This window comes from Bombina bombina, chromosome 5, assembly GCF_027579735.1.
Source record: "Bombina bombina isolate aBomBom1 chromosome 5, aBomBom1.pri, whole genome shotgun sequence".
In the NCBI taxonomy this organism is placed as follows: Eukaryota; Metazoa; Chordata; class Amphibia; order Anura; family Bombinatoridae; genus Bombina; species Bombina bombina.
The window spans coordinates 1,144,051,490-1,144,074,418 of NC_069503.1; the positions used below are offsets into that span (position 1 = coordinate 1,144,051,490).

General features: G+C 38.7%; 1 protein-coding gene across 1 annotated transcript in view; it reads left to right on the forward strand.

The window, feature by feature from the left end:
- The window catches only part of LOC128661203 (cytochrome P450 2B19), a 192,379-nt gene that overhangs the window by 13,563 nt on the left and 155,887 nt on the right, over positions 1-22,929 (forward strand). The window contains exons 2-3 of the mRNA XM_053715455.1: positions 8,848-9,025; positions 13,560-13,722. Coding sequence (XP_053571430.1) covers positions 8,852-9,025; positions 13,560-13,722 — 337 coding nt within the window. The 5' untranslated portion in view covers positions 8,848-8,851. The remainder of the gene's footprint in view (positions 1-8,847; positions 9,026-13,559; positions 13,723-22,929) is intronic.

Sequence of the window (22,929 nt, forward strand, 5' to 3'; positions counted from 1 at the left end):
AAAAGACCAGAATCTGACATATTACTAGGCTGAAAGTTGCCAGCCATGTGTTTGGTACAGGGGCCGGAGAGCAGACTGATTTAATCCTTCTCTATAATCGGAGCAGAGAGGACACACACACAAGCTGTCAGATAGAGCTCGTTCAGATCCATTGTTGTTTTTTTTGGACTCGCAGAGTGGGTACACACACTATTAGTTACACAGAGTTACAGTTACTCACACTGAGGATGCATGGCGGATTCCACAAACCTGCGCTGACCTTCATATTGAGCACACACCTATCACTATCTCAAAAATCTCGTCCTCTACCCATGCAAGGAGACTGTCACCGCCCGCCTTTTTCCTGTCCTGCTCCAATTCCATCCCTCAGAAACAAATACTGCAAAATATTTGTACACCCTACAGTGCACACCACAGTTCCCAATGTGCACCTCCCACACACACAGCTCTCAGTGTGTGAGTGTCACGTGACAGCTGGCTCTCACTCGCACACTGAAAGCTGTGTGATTAGCAAGGCTATAAACTGGGTTGTGGGCTGCGCTTCAAGCATTGTAGACAGAAAGTGGAAAGTGCTTTTCCCTATACTTCTATCTATCGCACATGCAGTGTGGTGCAATAGATAGCAGTAAACATGGTAATTTTTTTTTTTTTAAGACAAAACTGCACTGGAGCCTGGATGAATAATTATATAATTATATTATTATTATTATTATTATTATTATTATTAAATAAATACATATTTTTATTAAGCCAAAAATATTTATTTATTTAATTTGTTAATTTTTTATTTCTTATTTTTTTCCCTCTTTTGGGGGTTACTTTTGGGGGTTCACGTGCGGCTGTGCTCATATGGAGGAGCCTCCACTGATATGTAACAATTTATTCTTTAAAATAATGGTTTCCAAGATTGTTTAGATTAGGTTGAATCCTAATGTTTTTTCAATTTTAGCCTAAACAACAATCACCTGTCTTAGTTGTTCAACCAAAAAAAAGTTCATGTCTGTACTGAAGTGTTCTATCGCCAGCAGTTTGCTCCTTTAAGAGCGCATGCAGGATGCAAAAAAGCAATATTGCAACCACGCTAACGTGCATATTACAAGTTGCACAGATGCATACATATAAACACATATATACACATGTATTTACATATTATACTATATATATACTCACACACTTTGGAGCCCTTTCCAGTTAAATACCTTGTCACTTTTGTTCAATTTTAATATTTTCTAACATGTTTGAATGTTTTATAGATATAATTACTTTAAATTACCCTAGAAAAAATTATTTGTATTTTTAAATAGATATTTCTATATCTATCTATCTATCTATCTATCTATCTATCTATCTATCTATCTGTCTATATCTATCTATCTATCTATCTATCTATTATATAGAAAGACAGTGAATTCTGCCAAAAGGGGAGGATCCCATATAAGACTGCCTTTACCAGCACACGGTTATAGTTGCAAAAAATTATAACTTCAAACTAAGCGTTGGGCAGCATATTTAAAATATATATGTATATGAATATATAAATATATATGTATGTGTTTATATGTGTATATACACATATTAACAAATAAATATATGTGTGTATAAACATATACATATATATCTACAGTTTAAACACAGTCCCCATAGACCGCAATATAAAGGCACTCACTTTTAACCTCTTATAACTGCTTTGTGCAGTTATTTAACAAAAAAATAAAGATGCTCATATTTTTTATTTTTAAAACTGAACAGTACACTTTATTTTGGGGGCAATTGGGGACATTTTTTTAAATTAACCATGACGGCATCAGACGAGGCTCCCATAGGAGCTTGAGGCCGCGTTCACTTTGCTGACAACTTGTAATACCAGCACACATTAGCGTGCACTGGTATTACAGTTGAGAGCAAATATCGATTTCATGAAAGCGATATTTAGTGCTCCACTTGTAATCTGGACCTTTATATTTCCCATGAGTACTTTCTGATGAAGTCATTTCAGAGCTTTTTTCATTTTACGAAGTAATGATCTTTATACTGCACTGAACTAGAAAATATCTTTTAATCAATAATTGTCCTTGACCTGTAAATAAACTTGTGTTACTTACGCATATAACGCACAATGAAATAAATATTATAGATAGCAACACAAACATTTCCATAGTAAACCAGGGTACTGTATTTAGATTATCTGTGCTCTCAGGAAGATTAATGCTGTTGCTCTTTAAAGAAAATGCTGATTTTATCTAACGTATACCTAAACTTTATTCCTTCTTAATCTATTTTAGTGACATTTCTTTGTATATGATATTGTGCACAACATCTCCTTAATTTGAAGTCAGCATACCAAAGGTATCACAACATTTAGGGCTAGGCTGTGCGTGTTGGATAACAGGAGTATTACTAGTTGAAAATAAAAAGTTTTCACAAACCTGATCGCATTTTGTCAAGAGCGCTAACCCGACATGAAATTGTAATATTTTACATTCTAATGTTCTTCACATAGCAGAAAATGTTCTATTTATTTATAAATACATATTTCTATATATATCTGATGTTTTTTGGTAAAATATATATCTATACCTATATACATAGATGATTATACATAGGTATAGATATATACATATATATATATATATATATATATATATATATATATATATATATATATATATATATATATATATATATATATATATATATATATATATAGGAATATCTATTTATAAACATTTAGAACATATTCGCCTTTGTGCAGACCATTGGACTGTGAAATATTAACAATAAATACACAAACACTTTATTAAATATGAATATTGCATAAATATTTACGTTTTCAGCTACTTAACTGCAAATGGCCCCAATGCACTTATAAACTGTATATGTATTTATGTGCTTTACTGTATATTTACTGTACATATTTAACATTCACTAATAGGATAATGTCTTTTTTTATTCTTAAATACATATTTATATATATAACCTATACCTGCATATCTATTCTTATAGATATATAAGTATAGCTATATATTTTACATGAACAGTATTAGATATATATAGAAATATTTATTCAATAATAAAAAGTACACTATTTTCTAAATGAAGAACATAGGAATGTAAAATATGCGTTTTGCGCATAATGTTTCTGAATTTAGATCGTGGTCGGGTCAGAGCACATTAAAATGTAGTATTCTTAAGGAGCGTTATTGAAATGTTACATATAAAATATTGAAGAAAAAAAAAGATTATCACAAATTATGAAACATACTGTAAAATATATAGATATATTCTATGGATTATTTAAAATATTTTACAGTATGTTTAATAATTTATAATCATTTAAAAAAAATATTTTATATTTAATAGTTCAGTAGTGCGCCTTAAGAATCCTAAGTTGTCATGTGCATTAACACGACCGCTTTAAGATCTAAATTGAGAAACAAGATGCGCAAAACAAATATTTTATAATTCTTCACATAGAAAATAATGTTCTTTTTATTATAAAATATATATTTCTATACATATCTGATACTGTTCATGTGGCCGGTTCCTCAGCTTAGATTCCAGCTTTTTCAAATAAAGATAGCAAGAGAACAAAGAAATTGATAATAGGAGTAAATTAGAAAGTTGCTTAAAATTGCTGCTCTATCTGATTAACGAAAGAAAAAAAATGGGTTTAGTGTCCCTTTAAAGGCAGAATGTGATTGTCTAATGGTTAAAATGTTGGGGCGGTGCTTTCTTTTCCATGGATAGTGATAGGCTGCTCACATATTTCTTTAGAAACCATAACATCAGTAGGACATCGAGCACCGTGGGATGGATAGTGTGACAGTGTTTCTCACCCTTTGTTCAATGGTGGTTCTGGGAAGGTGCATGGCACTCTCTTTTGCACCCACAAACCTCTAAATGCTGGTTACAGTAGGTACGAATAGGTAACAGAACACCCTGAGCCCCACTACTACATTCCTATTTAGCTTTATGTTCAATATTTTACTCCTCAATATTTAAAGATCTAAAGCCATCTGTGGCAGTTCTACACAACTGTAATATTGCCCCAAAATACTAAGGAAACCTAAAAGAGATGAGTCCTCATACTGCCAATTACTAGCAGGTTACAAAACTGTGTCCTGGAAAGCTTTATAGAGATTAGTAAATAGTGATTGTACCTGGGACTAAGTAAGGGGTAGTGGTGGATGCTTATCCTGACTGAGTAGTGGGAGTTACTAGAGTCACCAAGAGTGGGGTGGAGTCCCTGGTGTTCTGTGGGCAGAGTTAGGCAATTCATGTGGTTAATGGATAGTTAGGAATATACCTAGGCAGTCTGGGGGTGTGACAAGGTGGGGATGATTTTTCAATGGCACAGGAATATGACAGCTGCTATAATTTGGCAGTTGAAGTCACTGGAGCTACAGTGCTGCTAGTGACATACGGTTAGATCTATCATTGTCCGAATGCCTCACTCATTTGAACCTGCAACTAATATTTATGAAGTAGTGGTTTAACCTTCTGCTTCATAAACCCCCTTGCAAACTTAGAGTTGGTGGATAAAAATCACCCTAGATTTATTCACTTACTGTGATTGAAAAGCCCTATTCTCACATAATTAGTGCCAAAGGGTAGGGGGCGGTATTGCACGAGCGTTCACTCGTTCAGTGGTAAATAAGGGAAAGAAAAGCATCCCTCAATTTGCAATAAAATACAGACAGGTTCACAACATGTGAACCCTGTTTATATACAAATTGATAAATCTAGCTCATACTGTACAGTAGCTACTACAATGTTGGCTGCTAACTGATGCCATGGACATCCTTAAAGGGGCATAATACTCATATGCTAAGTCATAGAAGATGGAAGGAAACAGAAGCGCCACACAAAACTTACTTTAATAAAATCAAATAAAAACAACAAAGTAAGTTTTGAACTTGCTGCTATATCATCTTTTATCACCTCCACCATTTCATATGGTGCAAGAACTTTTTGGGACACAGTATCCTGATTCACTCCACTGTGGTTGGAGCTGTTCCAGAGGCCAGTCTGCTGGATGACTGTTTGATTCCAGTCTGTGCTATTTGCACCAAGAGGGGTGCTCAATTAAATGTGAGTGGAACATTTTCTGTACAATACTAGGCCATGTGATGCTTCTGTTTTCTTCCATCTTCTACAGATTACTGATCCATGGATCTTGGCCCTTGATCCATTCACAGACAGCTGCCTGGACCTGGACTTCACTCACACATTCTGGTTGCTTATTACAATATACCCTCCATTGATATATGGGACTTTTATACTTATTTATATACATTCATCGACATCTGTTTACTGCATTATTTGCCTGATATTCTTTTTCATTAATAGAGTGTTGCTGATTTGTCTTATTGTCTATTATATTCCCACTAGTACTAAAGCCCGTGTACACGGGCCATTTTTTGCAGTACAGCGGTCCCACCCCTTGCACTCTCCCCCCTCTCTTTTGCTCTCTCTTCCCCCCTCTCCTTTGCTCTCTCTCTCCCCTCTTTTGCTCTCTCTCTCCCCTCTTTTGCTCTCTCTCTCCCCTCTTTGGCTCTCTCCCTCCTTTCTTTTGCTCTCTCTCCCCCCTCTTTTGTTCTCTCCCCCCTCTTTTGTTCTCTCCCCCCTCTTTGGCTCTCTCTCCCCCCCCCTCTTTGGCTCTCCTCCCCCCTCTTTGGCTCTCCCCCCCCCTCTTTGGCTCTCTCCCCCCCCCTCTTTGGCTCTCTCCCCTCTTTTGCTCTCTCTCCTCTTTGGCTCTCTCTCTCCCCCCTCTTTGGCTCTCCCCCTCCTTTGGCTCTCTCCCCCCCCCTTTGGCTCTCTCCCCCCCCTTTGGCTCTCTCCTCCCCCTTTGGCTCTCCCCCCCCCCCCTTTGGCTCTCTCCCCCCTTCGGCTCTCCCCCCCCCCCTTTGGCTCTCTCCCCCCCCTTTGGCTCTCCCCCCCCTTTGGCTCTCTCCCCCCCCTTTGGCTCTCTCCCCCCCCTCTTTGGCTCTCCCCCCCTCTTTGGCTCTTCCCCCCCTCTTTGGCTCTGCCCCCCTCTTTGGCTCTGCCCCCCCTCTTTGGCTCTGCCCCCCCCTCTCTTTGGCTCTCTCTCCCCCCCTCTTTGTCTCTCTCCCCTCTTTTGCTCTCCTCTTTGGCTCTCTTTCCTCTTTGGCTCTCTCTCTTCCCCCTCTTTGGCTCTCTCCCCCCCTCTTTGGCTCTCCCCCCCCTCTGTGTCTCTTTCCCCCCCCCTCTTTGGCTCTCTCTCCCCCCTCTTTGGCCCTCTCTCCCCCCTCTTTGGCTCTCTCTCCTTTTTGGCTCTTTTTCCTCTTTGGCTCTCTCTCTCCCCCCTCATTGGCTCTCCCCCCCCTTCTCTTTGGCTCTCCCCCCCTTCTCTTTGGCTCTCCCCCCCTTCTCTTTGGCTCCCCCCCCTTCTCTTTGGCTCTCCCCCCTCCCTTCTCTTTGGCTCTCCCCCCTCCCTTCTCTTTGGCTCTCCCCCCTCCCTTCTCTTTGGCTCTCCCCCCCCTTCTCTTTGGCTCCCCCCCTTCTCTTTGGCTCCCCCCCTTCTCTTTGGCTCCCCCCTTCTCTTTGGCTCCCCCCCCTTCTCTTTGGCTCCCCCCTTCTCTTTGGCTCTCCCCCCCTTCTCTTTGGCTCTCCCCCCTTCTCTTTGGCTCCCCCCTTCTCTTTGGCTCCCCCCCTTCTCTTTGGCTCTCTCCCCCCTTCTCTTTGGCTCCCCCCCCTTCTCTTTGGCTCCCCCCCTTCTCTTTGGCTCTCCCCCCCTTCTCTTTGGCTCTCCCCCCCCTTCTCTTTGGCTCTCCCCCCCCTTCTCTTTGGCTCTCCCCCCCCTTCTCTTTGGCTCTCCCCCCCTTCTCTTTGGCTCCCCCCCTTCTCTTTGGCTCCCCCCCTTCTCTTTGGCTCCCCCCCTTCTCTTTGGCTCTCCCCCCCCATCTCTTTGGCTCCCCCCCCTTCTCTTTGGCTCTCCCCCCCCTTCTCTTTGGCTCTCCCCCCCACTCTTCTCTTTGGCTCTCCCCCCCTTCTCTTTGGCTCCCCCCCCCCTTCTCTTTGGCTCTCCCCCCCCCCTTGGCTCTCTCTCTCCCCCCCTCCCCCTTGGCTCTCTCCCCCCCTCTTTGGCCCTTCTCCCCCCCCTCTCCTGCTCCCTCTCTGGCTCTGTCTTCACATCGCGGGACCCTGCCCGGCCATGCCCCATCGCGGCGACACCCGTCCGGCCACGCCCCTCGCGACGCCCGGCCACGCCCACATCGCAACGCTCCCGCCGGCCACAAACAGCTGTGAGGTCTGGGGAGCGCGTGGCCGCTTCTCACACAGCAGACCTCACAGCTGTTGAGTACCTTGCGCTCCCTATCTCAAGGCCAAGTGTTTGTCTCTACTGCGCATGACGGCTTCAGACAAACACTTGGCCTTTTATAATATAGGATACTTAGATTTGTATATTCACATAGATACTATACCTGACCTGGGGCACCCCAATACATATTTTCTATTCATATGCTGTCACCTGACACCATGACAGCATAACTGAAAAAAGGGAAGATAGTTTGCCTCAAAATTTCTTCAGCTTAAAGGGACATAATACTCATATGCTAAATCACTTGAAACTGATGCAGTATAACTGTAAAAAGCTGACAGGAAAATATCACCTGAGCATCTCTATGTAAAAAAGTAAGATATTTTACCTCACAATCTCCTCAGCTCAGCAGAGTAAGTTCTGTGTAAAAAGTTACTCAGCTGCAGGTAGAAAAAAAAAGGAAAAGGAAAAAATGAACAGCAGCCAATCAGCATTAGCAGTGCTGAGGTCATGAACTCTTTTACTGTGATCTCATGAGATTTCATTGTAAACCTTCTTAAGCTGAATTGGGAAATAAGATGAGCACGTAAGCTTGCTCCTTCCACTGTCCCAGGACAGACATACTGATTTGCTCCTTAGAAGTCCTTTACAATGGGATGTGGCTACTGAGGAACTTTTGAGGTAAAATATCTTTCTTTTTTACATAGAGATGTTCAGGTGATATTTTCTAGTCAGCTTTTTACAGCTATGCTGCATCACTTTCAAGTGTTTCATTTGGCTATCATGGCCCTTTAAATTGTACCCTGTTGTTTTAAGCCTTTGAAAGCTAGAGAGAATTGTATAGCCACAGCTACATTGTTACCACTTTTTCAAGATGGGTAACCAGGGGCACTGTAGAACAGAGATGCCAAATACAGTGAGATCTCCTTACACTTGTGATCATGGCTGACATTCTAGGCATGTTAATAGCATATGATACCTGTATGCTTAGCTTAAAGGGACTTGAAACCCACATTTTTTCTTTCATGATTTAGAAAGAGAATGACATTTTAAACATCTTTCTAATTTACTTATATTATCTAATTTGTTTTATTCTCTTGATATTCTTTGCTGAAAAGCATATCTAGATATGCTCAGTAGCTGCTAATTGGTTGCTTCAAATAGAAGCCTTGTGTGATTGGCTCACCGTGTGCATTGCTTTTTCTTCAACTAAGGATATCTAAAAAAATGAAGCAAAATAAATAATAGAAGTAAATTGTAATGTTGTTTAAATTTCTATTCTCTATCTGAATCATGAAAGAAAGATTTTGGGTTTAGTGGCCCTTTAAAATCAAACATCAACAATGTTTCTGTGATATTGTCATGGTTTCAATTTCAACTGTGGATGCTAGTATGGTCACCCTAATACTGTGCCAGTTATAACCAATCTAGAGCAGATTTATGGAATGATACACTATACACAGTTGTGTAGGACTTTATTCTATGTAATAAACTTCTATTATATTTCATGCAGTTGTGATTATATATAAAATAATGATCCCAATGTGTCATTGCATCCCTTTCAGGGTCATGGACGTGCTTTCCATCCTGACATTGTTCTTCTCCTTCCTCATCTCTGTGCTCTTCATCAGCTCATACTGGAGGAAGCATAAGAAGTATCAGAATCTGCCCCCTGGACCCACCCCTCTGCCTCTTTTGGGGAACCTCAACTATGTCACCAGAGATGGCAAACATTTCCGGGAGGCAAGTATAGCAGAGCATGTTGGGTAATGCTGGGCAATGAATTACTCTCTGTCAACCTGTTACAGGTGTGTTATCTACAGATATAAACATTCAGCCAGCGCTATATGGAAATGAACGACCGCCACAAAAGCAGCGGTATTTAACTTCCCTATATCGCTGCTATTACAAGTTTTAAAAAAGCAGGCTTGCTCGGGCGATATGGTGGCGTTGAGCTCCATGCTTCACCCAAATACAAGTGCTGCTTTGATGTGCTCGTGCGCGATTTCCCCATAGACATCAATGGGGAGAGCCTGCAAAAGAAAAGCCTAACACCTGCGATCAAGGAAACAAAAGCTCCATAACGCAGCCCTATTGATGTCTATGGGGAAAGAAAAGGTTATGTTTAAACCTAACACCCTAACATAAAAACCATGTCTAAACACCCCTAATCTGCTGCCCCTAACATCGCCGCCACCTACATAAAACTATTAACCCCTAATCTGCCGTTCCCGATATCACCGCCACCTAAATACACTTATTAAACCCTAATCTGCCGCCCTTAACATAGCCGCCACCTACATTACAGTTATTAACCTCTAATCTGCCGACCCCAATGTCGCATCCACTATACTAAAGTTATTAACCCCTAAACCTCTGGCCTCCAACATCACTAACACTAAATAAATATATTAACCCCTAAACCGAACCCTAACGTAACCCTAACCCTAACACCCCCTAACTTAAATATAATTAAAATCAATCTAAATAAACCTTACAATTATTAACTAAATAATACCTATTTAAAACTAAATACAAACTTACCTGTAAAAAAACCCCTAAGCTAGCTACAAAATAACTGATAGTTATAATTTAGCTAGCGTAGGTTTTATTTTTATTTCACAGGTAAGTTTGTATTTATTTTAACTAGGTAGACTAGTTAGTAAATAGTGATTAACTATTTAATAACTACCTAGCTAAAATAAATACAAAGTTACCTGGTAAATAAAACCTAACCTGCCTTACACTAAAAGCTAACATTACAATAAAATATATTTAATTAATCAAATACAATTATCTAAATTACAAACAAAATAAACACTAAATTACACAAAATAAAAAATCAAATTATCAAAAATAAAAATGAATTACTCCTAATCTAATAGCCCTATCAAAATAAAAAAGCCCCCCAAATTAAAAAAAAAACCCTAGCCTACACCAAACTGCCAATGGCCCTTAAAAGTCTTTTACCTGTAAAAATAAATACAAACAACCCCCCAATGGTAAAACCCACCACCCACACAACCAAACCCCCCAAATAAAAACCTATCTAAATAAACCTAAGCTAACCATTGTCCTGAAAAGGGCATTTGGATGGGCATTGCCCTTAAAAGGGCATTTAGCTCTTTTACTGCCCAAACCCTAAGCTAAAAATAAAACCCACCAAATAAACCCTTAAAAAACCTAACACTAACCCCCGATGATCCACTTACAGTTTTCGAAGACCGGACATCCATCCTCATCCAGGCAGCAGAAGTCTTCATCCAAGCGGGCCGAAGTCCTCATCAAATCCGGCAGAAGTCTTCATCCAGACGGTATCTTCTATCTTCATCCATCCGGCGCGGAGCGGGTCCATCTTCAAGACATCCGGTGCGGAGCATCCTCTTCTTCCGATGGTCAACATAGAATGAAGTTTCCCTTTTAGGTACATCATCCAAGATGGCGTCTCTCACATTCCGATTGGCTGATAGAATTCTATAAGCCAATAGGAATTAAAGGGGAATAAATCCTATTGGCTTTTGCAATCAGCCAATAGGATTGAGCTTTCATCCTATTGGCTGATCCAATCAGCCAATAGAATGCAAGCTCAATCCTATTGGCTGATTGGATCAGCCAATAGGATGAAAGCTCAATCCTTTTGGCTGATTGCAACAGCCAATATGATTTTTTTCCCCTTTAATTCCTATTGGCTGATAGAATTCTATCAGCCAATCGGAATGTAAGGGACGCCATCTTCTTGGATGGCGTACCCTAAAGGGAAACTTCTTTCTACGTTGACCATCTGAAGAAGAGGATGCTCCGCGCCGGATGTCTTGAATATGGACCCTCTCTGTGCCGGATGGATGAAGATAGAAAATGCCATCTGGATGAGGACTTCTGCCCGCTTGGATGAAGACTTCTGCCGCCTGGATGAGGATGGATGTCCGGTCTTCGAAAACTGTAAGTGGATCGTTGGGGGTTAGTGTTAGTTTTTTAAGGGTTTATTGGGTGAGTTTTATTTTTAGCTTAGGGTTTGGGCAATGTAAAAGGGCAATGCCCATCAAAATTCCCTTTTCAGGGCAATGGTTAGCTTAGCTTAGCTTTATTTAGATAGGTTTTTATTTGGGGGGTTTGGTTGGGTGGGTGGTGGGTTTTACTGTAGGGGGGTGTTTGTATTTTTTTTTACAGGTAAAAGAGCTGATTTATTTGGGGAAATGCCCCGCAAAAGGCCCTTTAAAGGGCCATTGGCAGTTTAGTGTAGGCTAGGGTATTTTTTATTTTGGGTGGGCTTTTTTATTTTGATAGGGCTATTAGATTAGGAGTAATTTATTTTTATTTTTGATCATTTCGTTTTTTATTTTGTGTAATTTAGTGTTTATTTTTTTGGTAATTTAGATAATTGTATTTGATTAATTTGATTTATTTCATTTTATTGTAATGTTAGGTTTTAGTGTAACTTAGGTTAGGTTTTATTTTACAGGTAAATTTGTATTTATTTTAACTAGGTAGTTAGTAAATAGTTAATAACTATTTACTAACTAGTCTACCCAGTTAAAATAAATACAAACTTACTTGTGAAATAAAAATAAAACCTAAGATAGCTACAATATTATAACTATTAGTTATTTTGTAGCTAGGTTTTATTTTTATAGGTAAGCATTTATTTTTAAATAGGAATTATTTAGGTAATAATTGTAAGTTTTATTTAGATCTATTTTAATTATATTTAAGTTAGGGGGGTGTTAGGCTTAGGGTTACATTAGGGTTATGCTTAGGGTTAGGTTTAGGGGTTAATATATTTATGTAGTGATGTGGGAGGCCAGAGGTTTAGGGGTTAATAGTTTATTATAGTATATTTCGTTGTGGTGGACTTGCGGTTTAGTGGCTAATAGGTTTATTATAGCGGCGGTGTGGGCGGACGGCAGATTAGGGGTTAATAATATTTAAATAGTGTTAGCGATGCGGGAGGGCGGTGGTTTATTTAGGGGTTAATAATTTTATTATAGTGGCGACAATGTTGGGAAGCGGCGGAATAGGGGTTAATATTTTTTTAAGTGGCGGTGATATTGGGAGCAGCAGATTAGGGGTTAATAAATTTATTATAGTGTTTGCGATGTGGGAGGGCCTCGGTTTAGGGGTAAATAGGAAGTTTATGGGTGTTAGTGCACTTTGTGACAGTTTAGTTATGAGTTTTATGGTACAGGTTTGTAGCATAAAACTCATAACTACTGACTTTAAATGGCGGTACGGATCTTGTCATTTTAGGCTGTACCGCTCACTTTTTGGCCTCACTGCAAAACTCGTAATACCAGCGCTATGGGAGTCCCATTGAAAAAGGACTTTTCTTAAAGTGCGGTACTGACGGCCAAAGAGGTGTGCGGTACACCTATACCAACAAGACTTGTAATAGCGGCGTTAGTCATAATGCAAAACTCGTAATCTAGCTGACTGTTAGATATTAGATCAGCCATTTACTTTGTCATTACAATGTAACACAATGAATTGTATTCAACTTGGCATAATATAACCAAATGTAATATATATATTTGAGTGCTGGACTTTCTCTGTGTGTTGTATTAATTTGTTTTGTAATTTTCCCTATGGGCCTTGCACTCAGACCTGTCTGGGGTTAACTGCCTGTGACTCTGGGGACAGCACAGCTTCCTGTGAGTGCCATTGAGCACCCAGGACTGAGCATGTTGCAGGGTCATGCAATGTTTACCCAGTCCCCTTCCATTTTTGTATATGTCTAGGGTGATTACATAAGCCTGTGCACCCTTCACTTTTTCCCAGTTTGTTTGGTTGAGAGCTTGCATTGTTTGGCTGGTTTAGGGACCCAGGTTTTGGAAGGGACCTTGACGTAGTTCCTGGGCTTGTCCCATTTGGCCAGATGCGGTAACTAACCCTTCCATTTTTGCTTTTAATCTTAGCTGAGAGCTTGTAAGTGAGTGCTGGACTTTCTCTGTGTGTTGTATTAATTTGTTTTGTAGTTTTCCCTATGGGCCTTGCACTCAGACCTGTCTGGGGTCAACTGCCTGTGACTCTGGGGACAGCACAGCTTCCTGTGAGTGCATTGAGCACCAAGGGCTGAGCATGTTGCAGGGTCATGGGATGTGTACCCAGTCCAGTCTGAGAGTGCAGTTCCCTTCCGTGTTTTGTATATATATATATATATATATATATATATATATATATATATATATATTTGCCAATTGATAGTGTTCTTGCACAATGAATTGATGGTAAATTATAATTATCATCCAGCTATATACACTCACCTTCTTTGTTTTCCCTGCAGCTCTCTCAGAAGCATGGGCCGGTGTTTACCATTTGGCAGCTGTCAGAACCCATTGTGGTTCTCTGTGGATATGATGTGGTGAAAGATGCCCTGATCAACCACGCAGACCAGTTCAGTGGACGTCCTTATCTGGCAGTTGTGGACTTTTACAGCCAGGGATACAGTAAGATTGTTACATCACTACAATGCTATAAATATGTGCTGGGTGACATTCACTGAGAGGGCCCTGGAGATTCTAGGGAAGAGCTGGGCACTCCCAAGCTCCAAAGGTGCCAGCTGGATATAGAACCATGAGACTGGTAAAGAACACAGGGGGTTTAAAACAAATATAAAGGTAGGAAATGGTAGCAGATAATAAAGTCTGTCATCTGTACCCCCTGCAGACTTGATATTTAGCTTTTGTGGTCAACTTATGGCTCCTGCAAATGTTATGATCTAGAACCAGCCATTAAGAGAATCCTCTAAACTCTCCAGTGTGGCCAGCCACACCAGCTTCACCTCTGGTGAAGGTGGAAAGGTACCTTAGTGAATTTAGCTGATTGGATGTCACTATGGCCCTGATATTCAAAAATTCTCAAGCTTAGAGAGAAATTGTAGTTCAGACTTCACAAAGGCTGAACTCACTGAATTTTCAAAAGAAAAAGGGCAGAACTCTCCAGATCTCTCTCATTTATGTATGTGAAGTCCAGTGCAATATAGTATAATATGAGAGTTTTGTTACACTTACACTTTGTTTATTGTATTTTGTATTACTATAATTTTATATTTGTTCCTTTTAGAATTATTGCATTTAAGCTTTGCACCGTCTCATTTGTATTTTAATACACTTAAATTTTGATCTAGCAGTGTTTTTACACATTCTGATTATGCTTTGAAAGTATATGTGTTACTTTAATAACTTAGGATCATACTTTGTAGATTGCATTGTAAACTGACAGTTTCAGAAAGTGGGAGGGACAGGGCAGTTCCCTGAGCTGAACAGTGGAGCTCCCAGGGTATGTCTGAAGCTTTCTCACCAGTCTTGTGATAGTCTCTAAGCATTTTAAACAAGCTGGTCTCAATGATTTGTCTCACCAGCTTATGCAGGTGAAGTTTGCTCAAAGTTCACAATACACTTATTTTACTAACAGAAAAGTAACATATATTACAATATAGACAAAAGCAAGTTAAATTGTAGTGAAAACATTTCAGTTTATTTTGAAATTGATGCAACGGAGCCTTTATAGCAGCCCCAGGGGTTCTCCAATTACCTTCTCTCTCCTAAGTCAAATTTTGTATCCTAAAGAACTTCATTACTTTCTATGGAAGACATCTCTCATCTCTAATTAACTCTTCCAGTTTTGCTTTTAATCTTAGCTGAGAGCTTGTAAGCAAGTGCTGGACTTTCTCTGTGTGTTGTATTAATTTATTTTGTCATTTTCCCTATGGGCCTTGCACCCAGACTTGTCTGGGGTTAACTGCCTGTGACTCTAGTGACTTATGGTGGTGTTTGTGCGCGAGTGAAAACATTAAATAGCACACCACTTGTAATCTGACCCTTTATATTATGGCCTCTATTTATCAAGCTGTCAACCGCAAATACACTGGAATTCCGCAGCGTATTTGTGGCGAGCCTGATTCGCCGTAGTTATCAAACCCTACAGACCGGCAAAAGTAGAATATAGTGATGTAACATACGATCCGCCTGACTCAGTCTAACACAGATCGATGGTTACGTCACTCCAGATTTTCTGAACGCAAGTTAGGCACTATCTGACTACTTTTGGTAGTTATCAAACAACTACCAGGTTCGCTCGCCACTATTCCGGCCCAGCATACCTGGTTTTCAATCCGCCGCCCTGGAGGCGGCGGATGCCATAGGAATCAATGGGAGTCTGACACCAGCGAAAGCTCATGTTTGCTGCTGCCCGATATCCCATTGATTTCTATGGGAAATGTCTACACCTAACACACTAACATGTACCCTGCGTCTAAACACCCCTAATCTGCCCCCCCTACACCGCCGCCACCTACATTATACTTCTTAACCCCTAAACCACCACTCCCGGACCCCGCTGCAACTCTAATAAATGTATTAACCCCTAAACCACCGCTCCCGGACCCCGCCGCAACTCTAATAAATGTATTAACCCCTAATCTGCCGCCCCCTATACCACCGCCACCTACATAAAGTTATTAACCCCTATCCTGCTGATCCCGGACCCCGCCGCAACTAAATAAATTGATTAACCCCTAAACTGCCGCTCCCGGAGCCCACCGCCACCTACATTATATTTATTAACCCCTAATCTGCGCCCCCTACACCGCCGCCACTATAATAAACATATTAACCCCTAAACCTAAGTCTAACCCTAACACCCACTAACTTAAATATAATTTAAATAACTCTAAATAAATATTACTATAATTAAATAAAGTATTCCTATTTAAAACTAAAGACTTACCTATAAAATAAACCCTAAGATAGCTACAATATAACTAATAGTTACATTGTAGCTATCTTAGGGTTTATTTTTATTTTACAGGTAAGTTTGTATTTATTTTAACTAGGTACAATAGTTATTAGATATTAACTATTTAATAACTACCTAGCTAAAATAAGTACAAAAGTACCTGTAAAATAAATCTTAACCTAAGTTACAATTACACCTAACACTTCACTATCATTAAAATAATTAAATAAATTAACTACAATTAAATAAAAATAATTACAATTAAATAAAATTAACTAAAGTACAACCCCCCCACTAAATTACAGAAAATAAAAAATAATTAAATTTTTTTAAAACTAATTACACCTAATCTAATCCCCCTAATAAAATAAAAAAATACCCCCAAAATAATAAAATTCCCTACCCTAAACTAAATTACAAATAGCCCTTAAAAGGGCCTTTTGCGGGGCATTGCCCCAAAGTAATCAGCTCTTTTACCTGTAAAAAAAAATACCCCCCCCCAACATTAAAACCCACCACTCACACACCCAACCCTACTCTAAAACCCTTCCAATACCCCTTAATAAAACCTAACACTAACTCCTTGAGGATCACCCTACCTTGAGCCGTCTTCACCCAGCCGGGCACAAGTGGACCTCCAGAGGGGCAGAAGTCTTCATCCGATCCGGGCGGAAGAGGACCTCCAGACAGGCAGAAGACTTCATCCAGACGGCATCTTCTATCTTCATCCATCCGGAGCGGAGCGGGTCCATCTTCAAACATCCGATGTGGAGCATCCATCTCGGCTGACGACTAACGACAAATGAAGGTTCCTTTAAATGAGGTCATCCAAGATGGTGTCCCTTGAATTCTGATTGGCTGATAGAATTCCTACAGCCAATCGGAATTAAGGTAGGAAAAATCCTAATTGCTGGTGCAATCAGCCAATAGAATTGAGATCGCATTCTATTGGCTGTTCCAATCAGCCAATAGAATGCAAGCTCAATCCTATTGGCCGATTGGATCAGCCAATAGGATTGAACTTCAATCCTATTGGCTGATTGCATCAGCCAATAGGATTTTTCCTACCTTAATTCGGATTGGCTAAAAGAATCCTATCAGCCAAACGGAATTCAAGGGATGCCATCTTGGATGACATCATTTAAAGAAACCTTCATTCGTCGTTAGTCGTCGGCCGAGATGGATGCTCCGCGTCGGATGTCTTGAAGATGGACCCGCTCCGCTCCAGATGGATGAAGAGAGAAGATGCCGCCTGGATGAAGTCTACATATATTGACCTATTGTTTGATTTAAGCACTATTTAGAATTGTGCCAGTCTGAATATTTAGTGGTTTATATTTAGCCTCATTGTGTTAACTGAATGAAATTCAATTGTGAGTAAGGCTGGTTTTAAAGATAAATTTGCATGAGCTTTGCATAGCATATTTTAAATAGTTTTTGTTTTAACGCATATCATATTGACTCCTATTTTGATCCTTACAAATATATATATATATATATATATATATATATATATATATATATATATATATCAATGTGTTCATAGTTATTTACTAATAATAAAGAATTCAGATATTTAGATTAATTTTATTGTCTTAGCAAATGTATGTTTGATTGTGGGTTTAGTTTAATCTGGTATAAGGATGTTTGTATCTTGCATGCTAAATAATTCATCTGTGCAAAATATAGGATATATATATATATATATATATATATATATATAGTTATCTTAGAATTGGTTTTTATTATAAGCAAATAAGAATTGCTCCAATCTAAATAAATAGACATTTAAATAACTGTTCATATTAAGAATATATGTACTTTAGTATCCAAGTTAGAATTGTATTAGAATCAAATTTTAGCTAAATAGCTGAGTATACATATATTGACCTATTGTTTGATTTAAGCACTGTTTAGAATTGTGCCAGTCTGAATATTTAGTGGTTTATATTTAGCCTCATTGTGTTAAAGGGCCATGATACCCACATTTTTTCTTTCATGATTTAGAAAGAGAATGCATTTTTAAACATCTTTCTAATTTACTTCTATTATCTAATTTGTTTTATTCTCTTGATATTCTTTGCTGAAAAGCATATCTAGATATGCTCAGTAGCTGCTGATTGGTTGCTGCACATAGAAGTCTCATGTGATTGGCTCACCCATGTGCATTGCTTTTTCTTCAAATAAGGATATCTAAAAAATGAAGCAAAATAAATAATAGAAGTAAATTGTAATGTTGTTTAAATTTGTATGTTCTATCTGAATCATGAAAGAAAGATTTGGGGTTTAGTGGCCCTTTAACTGAATGAAATTCAATTGTGAGTAAGGCTGGTTTTAAAGATAAATTTGCATGAGCTTTGCATAGCATATTTTAAATAGTTTTTGTTTTAACGCATATCATATTGACTCCTATTTTGATCCTTACAAATATATATATATATATATATATATATATATATATATATATATATATATATATATCTCAATGTGTTCATAGTTATTTACTAATAATAAAGAATTCAGATATTTAGATTAATTTTATTGTCTTAGCAAATGTATGTTTGATTGTGGGTTTAGTTTAAAGAAAGATTGTTAAATATATCAGTTATAACCCGGCCATATACTAACATATTATTTGGAGAGTAAATGCTAAGATTCTTAAAAATATACTGACATATTATATGGAGGCACTTCTGAGATATTATAAAAAATTATCAAATTGATATAGTATATTTGTGGTAAATAGAAATTATTATAGAATTTTTTTTTCATATTTTCGTTTTTTTTTTGAAAATTGAAATATTGATTTTCTTGTCCAAGATTAATATTAATATTTTGAAATATTGTTAAAAATTGATTTTTGAAAAATTGATACAAATATTAATTTTTCATATTTAAAAATTAATCAAAAATATTAATCTTTCATATTTCAAAATTCATAAAAATATAAATTTTTCATATTTCAAAATTCATAAAAATATTGATTTTTCATATTTCAAGATTAATAAAAATATTAATTTTGTCATATTTCAAAATTGATATTGATATTTTGAAGATATTATTTTTTTCCCTCTCTCTTATTGGTCAAAATTGTATTAGCGTTTTTATCTTATTAAATACAACACTAGGATAACGATGTCTTCAGCAAAAAGTAATGCTAGCATTTCTGTACAAGACGAAATTGTACCCTCCCCAAAATACTATGTCCATGAAGTGATTCAGGAAAAAACGCTCAAATTAGAAGCCATGAACCACATCATGAATAGACTTGACATTGGGGACGATGTCTCCATGTATATTAATGAGTGTAAAGATAAGGTCAAAGATTTAGTTAGAGATATGTGGTTTGAAGATGGGGATTTATACCAAATGTTACTGCAACTTAATAAATCAGGGGCGTGATGAATTAATTTTCTAAACTTGGCAGATCCTAATGTATTTGAGCTGTGAGATGTCTAACCAAATGGCAGGACAGGACAGACAATTAGGGCGGCTAAGGGATGAAAATGATTCATTACGAGAATTTCAAGATGCCTTTATTCAGGCAAAGGTAGAGGTTTTCCACGCTAGCCAAAAGGCTTCTGACTTAAATAAATATAATCTGGAATTAGTGGCTGATTTTAAAGCTTTCGAAGAAGAATATGAAAAATGCCAAGATGAAAATAAAACTCTAAAAATTAGATATCGTGAGGCTGAAAAAGCATATGAACAGGCAATAGATAAATTAAAGAAACAAATTAGCAGTTATAAGGACTGGGACAGAAATGAGTTTCAAGATACCAGGCGGGAGGATAGACAAAGATACCCAAACTATAGCCCTAATTCAGGCCCAAAGGTAACTTTTCCCCTAGGCAATTACCTAACTCTGGGGGACCAGAAAATTATTACGCCTCAGATGAAAGGCACCCTAACTCAAACAATAAGTCCCTAGTAAGATCCAGTGATATACCTAAATAAAGTGTATGACACCCTCACAATAATTAAATTCCTAAAGAATACAGTACGCCCATTTTCCAAAGGGGGGTCCACCTCCATAACTGACCACTTAGAGGCCTTTGAAAACGCTTTATCTATAATGAGTGTTGCAAGTGAGCAGATAAAAATTGAATTTCTACCCTGGGTATTTGAAAGTAAACATCACAAATTCTTTACTTCACTAAAGGATATTAATATTCATTCCTGGACTGAAATAAAACGACAATGCAGAAAAGAATTCGGGCAACATCGCACTAAAACTGCAGTGAAAATAGCTGTATACGGTTTAAAATGTAGTGCGAATCAAAGTCCAATCGAGTTCCTTTCTGTATTGAAGAATGCGTACAGCATGGCTGAAGATGATCCCATATTTGAAGGCTCAGAATTTGTGAATCTATTTTTTGAAGCACTGCCCACACCCATCAAAATTAACTTAGCTAGAGATTTTGGTGAGAACTGTTCATTGGAATGGCTGATCAAAGAGAGTACAAAGTTATATAGTGGCGAAACTAGGGTGTCACCTAGCCCCCTAAGTTTGGAGTCTAAAGAGAAAACCTACACGGAAGTGGCCAGAGAAAACAGACCATCTCCACAGAGGTTTAACTCTACCCCTCCCCCAACACGGGATGAGGCGCAGAGAGACTATAGCCAAAGCGGGGGACATACTCAGGCGAATAATTACGCCCAAAAAAATACCCACAGAATAATGGGTACCCATGCAAAGGTAGATACAATAGATGGCGAAGGTATTCTCAGGATAACCAGACACCCCAAGTAAATAATGCTCCCCAAAATAATAATGCTAAACAAATTGCACCCCAGGGGCAACCACGCCAGAATAGAAATAGCTCTGATTCTGAGGGGAACCAATGGTCCAAGAATCATTATTATGGGGCATCAAGGGATAGGCCCAGGAGTAGGGGTAACTTATACAATCAAGTAGATCAGCTTAGTACCCAGCTAATTAGGTTGAGCAAACAAGTCGCTAATATGAGTCAAAAACTTATGGCTCAGCAACCGAACAATACTTTTTTAGGGGTATAGCCAGTGGCCAGCAGTGGGCCACAGGCACAGTCATAGACACTGCGGTATCACCTGAAAAGGAGTGGAGAGATATGCGAAATAAAATGATAACTGTAAAAAATGGTACTAATCATGTTCTCTCCCCACAGACCGGAAACGGACGATTTAGTTGTGATGACAAGCAACCTCATGCGGGAAAAATTAACCAAATTCCTCCTTTGCAGCACTCTCTTAACCTTAGCTCCACAGATGCGGTACACAAGAATCCAGCCAACCCCATCATAGAGGGAACCGGTAGGTATGGAGTTCCTTCTGCACGGAAAAACATGGCGGATTCAGGTAACACGTGGCGAAGCCCACAGATGTATGATAACGCTAATTTTATGTGTGAAATGGTAGAAACTGCAGGAAGATATTATGTATTAGCCGAGCTGCAAGATTCAGTCTCCAACCCTATCATGGGATTAATTGATACTGGGTCTCAGGCAACTATTTTATCCCACAGGTACTACACACAGCTAAACGAGCTAACACCCCACAAACCTAAAATAAAAGAATTTGATGGTTCTCTAATAGGAGTTGGGGGTGACTCCCTAAAAGTTTACGGTACTGCCTGTTAAAATTTAAACTGGGGAACAGGGTCATAAGACACCCTGTCATTATAGTAGATCTGCCAACTGATCGTTTAATTATTGGTAGTGATTTCCTGAAGCGACCAAGCACCATAATTGATTGCATAAATAATGTATTTTGGTCACAAGTTAAAAGGCCTATCAATTATGAGAAATCTGGTATATCTCACCCCCGACCTAACTGTCACGTGGTGGAAGAGAAACCAGATGCTGTGGAGATTCATTTCAGGAATAACTCTGTACCTGAAATCACTATTTTACAGATAGATGATCAGACTCCTTTAAGTGGCTCTGATGGTAATACTTTTAAAATTTCGCCTGGAAAGATAGCGAATATTTCTTTGGATGGCGATGTATTAACCATATCTCTCCACAAGGGGGATCATAAAATCCCTAAAGGGGGGGCACACTCAATACCTCGCAGGGATTGAGAGAGTTAAAGAGGATCTATTTATTCCTATGCAAGTGCATGACCTTGGTAAAACCAAATATGCTAAATTAAGCTTAAAACAGGAAGCTAGCTATATAAGCGAAGGCTTGTTAGCACAGATAGCTGAACCTAAAGTGATTAAATATCTTTCTCCCCAAGACCACTGGGTCCACAACCTGGAGGACAGGGTTGAAAGCTATAACATCACAGCTAAGTGCTTATTATCTGTATCTATAGGTAATAAGTCAGTGAAGCACCTGTTTTTAGTTTTAAATACTCCCCACAATCAAATATACATTGGCAATGATATCTTACATAGATATGCCATACAAATAGATTTGATTAACTCTTGCCTCTGGAGCAGGTTAAAGGGGGACCCTGAAGTATTTCAGGATGAAAATGCAGCCCTGAAATCAAACCAGCAATTGCCATATGCTGTGAATATGCAGGTGTCTAGCGATGTTGTAATTCCTGCCGGGGCTGATAAATTTCTTTTACCCTTACAGATAAAGAGAGGTCAGAAATGAAAAACTTCTGAAACACTAATTTGCCTCTCCCATAGAATACAAAATCTTGGTGTCACAGTGACCTACACTCCTTTGGTAAATATTGGAACTACTCCAATACATGTTATTGTGCATAACATGACCCCACAGGATATAAACTTATCCAAGGGGACTACCATAGGATACGTGCTGGAATCAAGTTATTACACTTTTGGATTCCAGAATAATGTAATTGGGCTAATACCTGAAGGATACTTAATTGAAGAACAATTAATAGAACAATCCTTTACATATATGCCAGAGGGTCTATTTAATATTCAGTCTATTTATCCCTTCAGCTCAGAGGAAGGC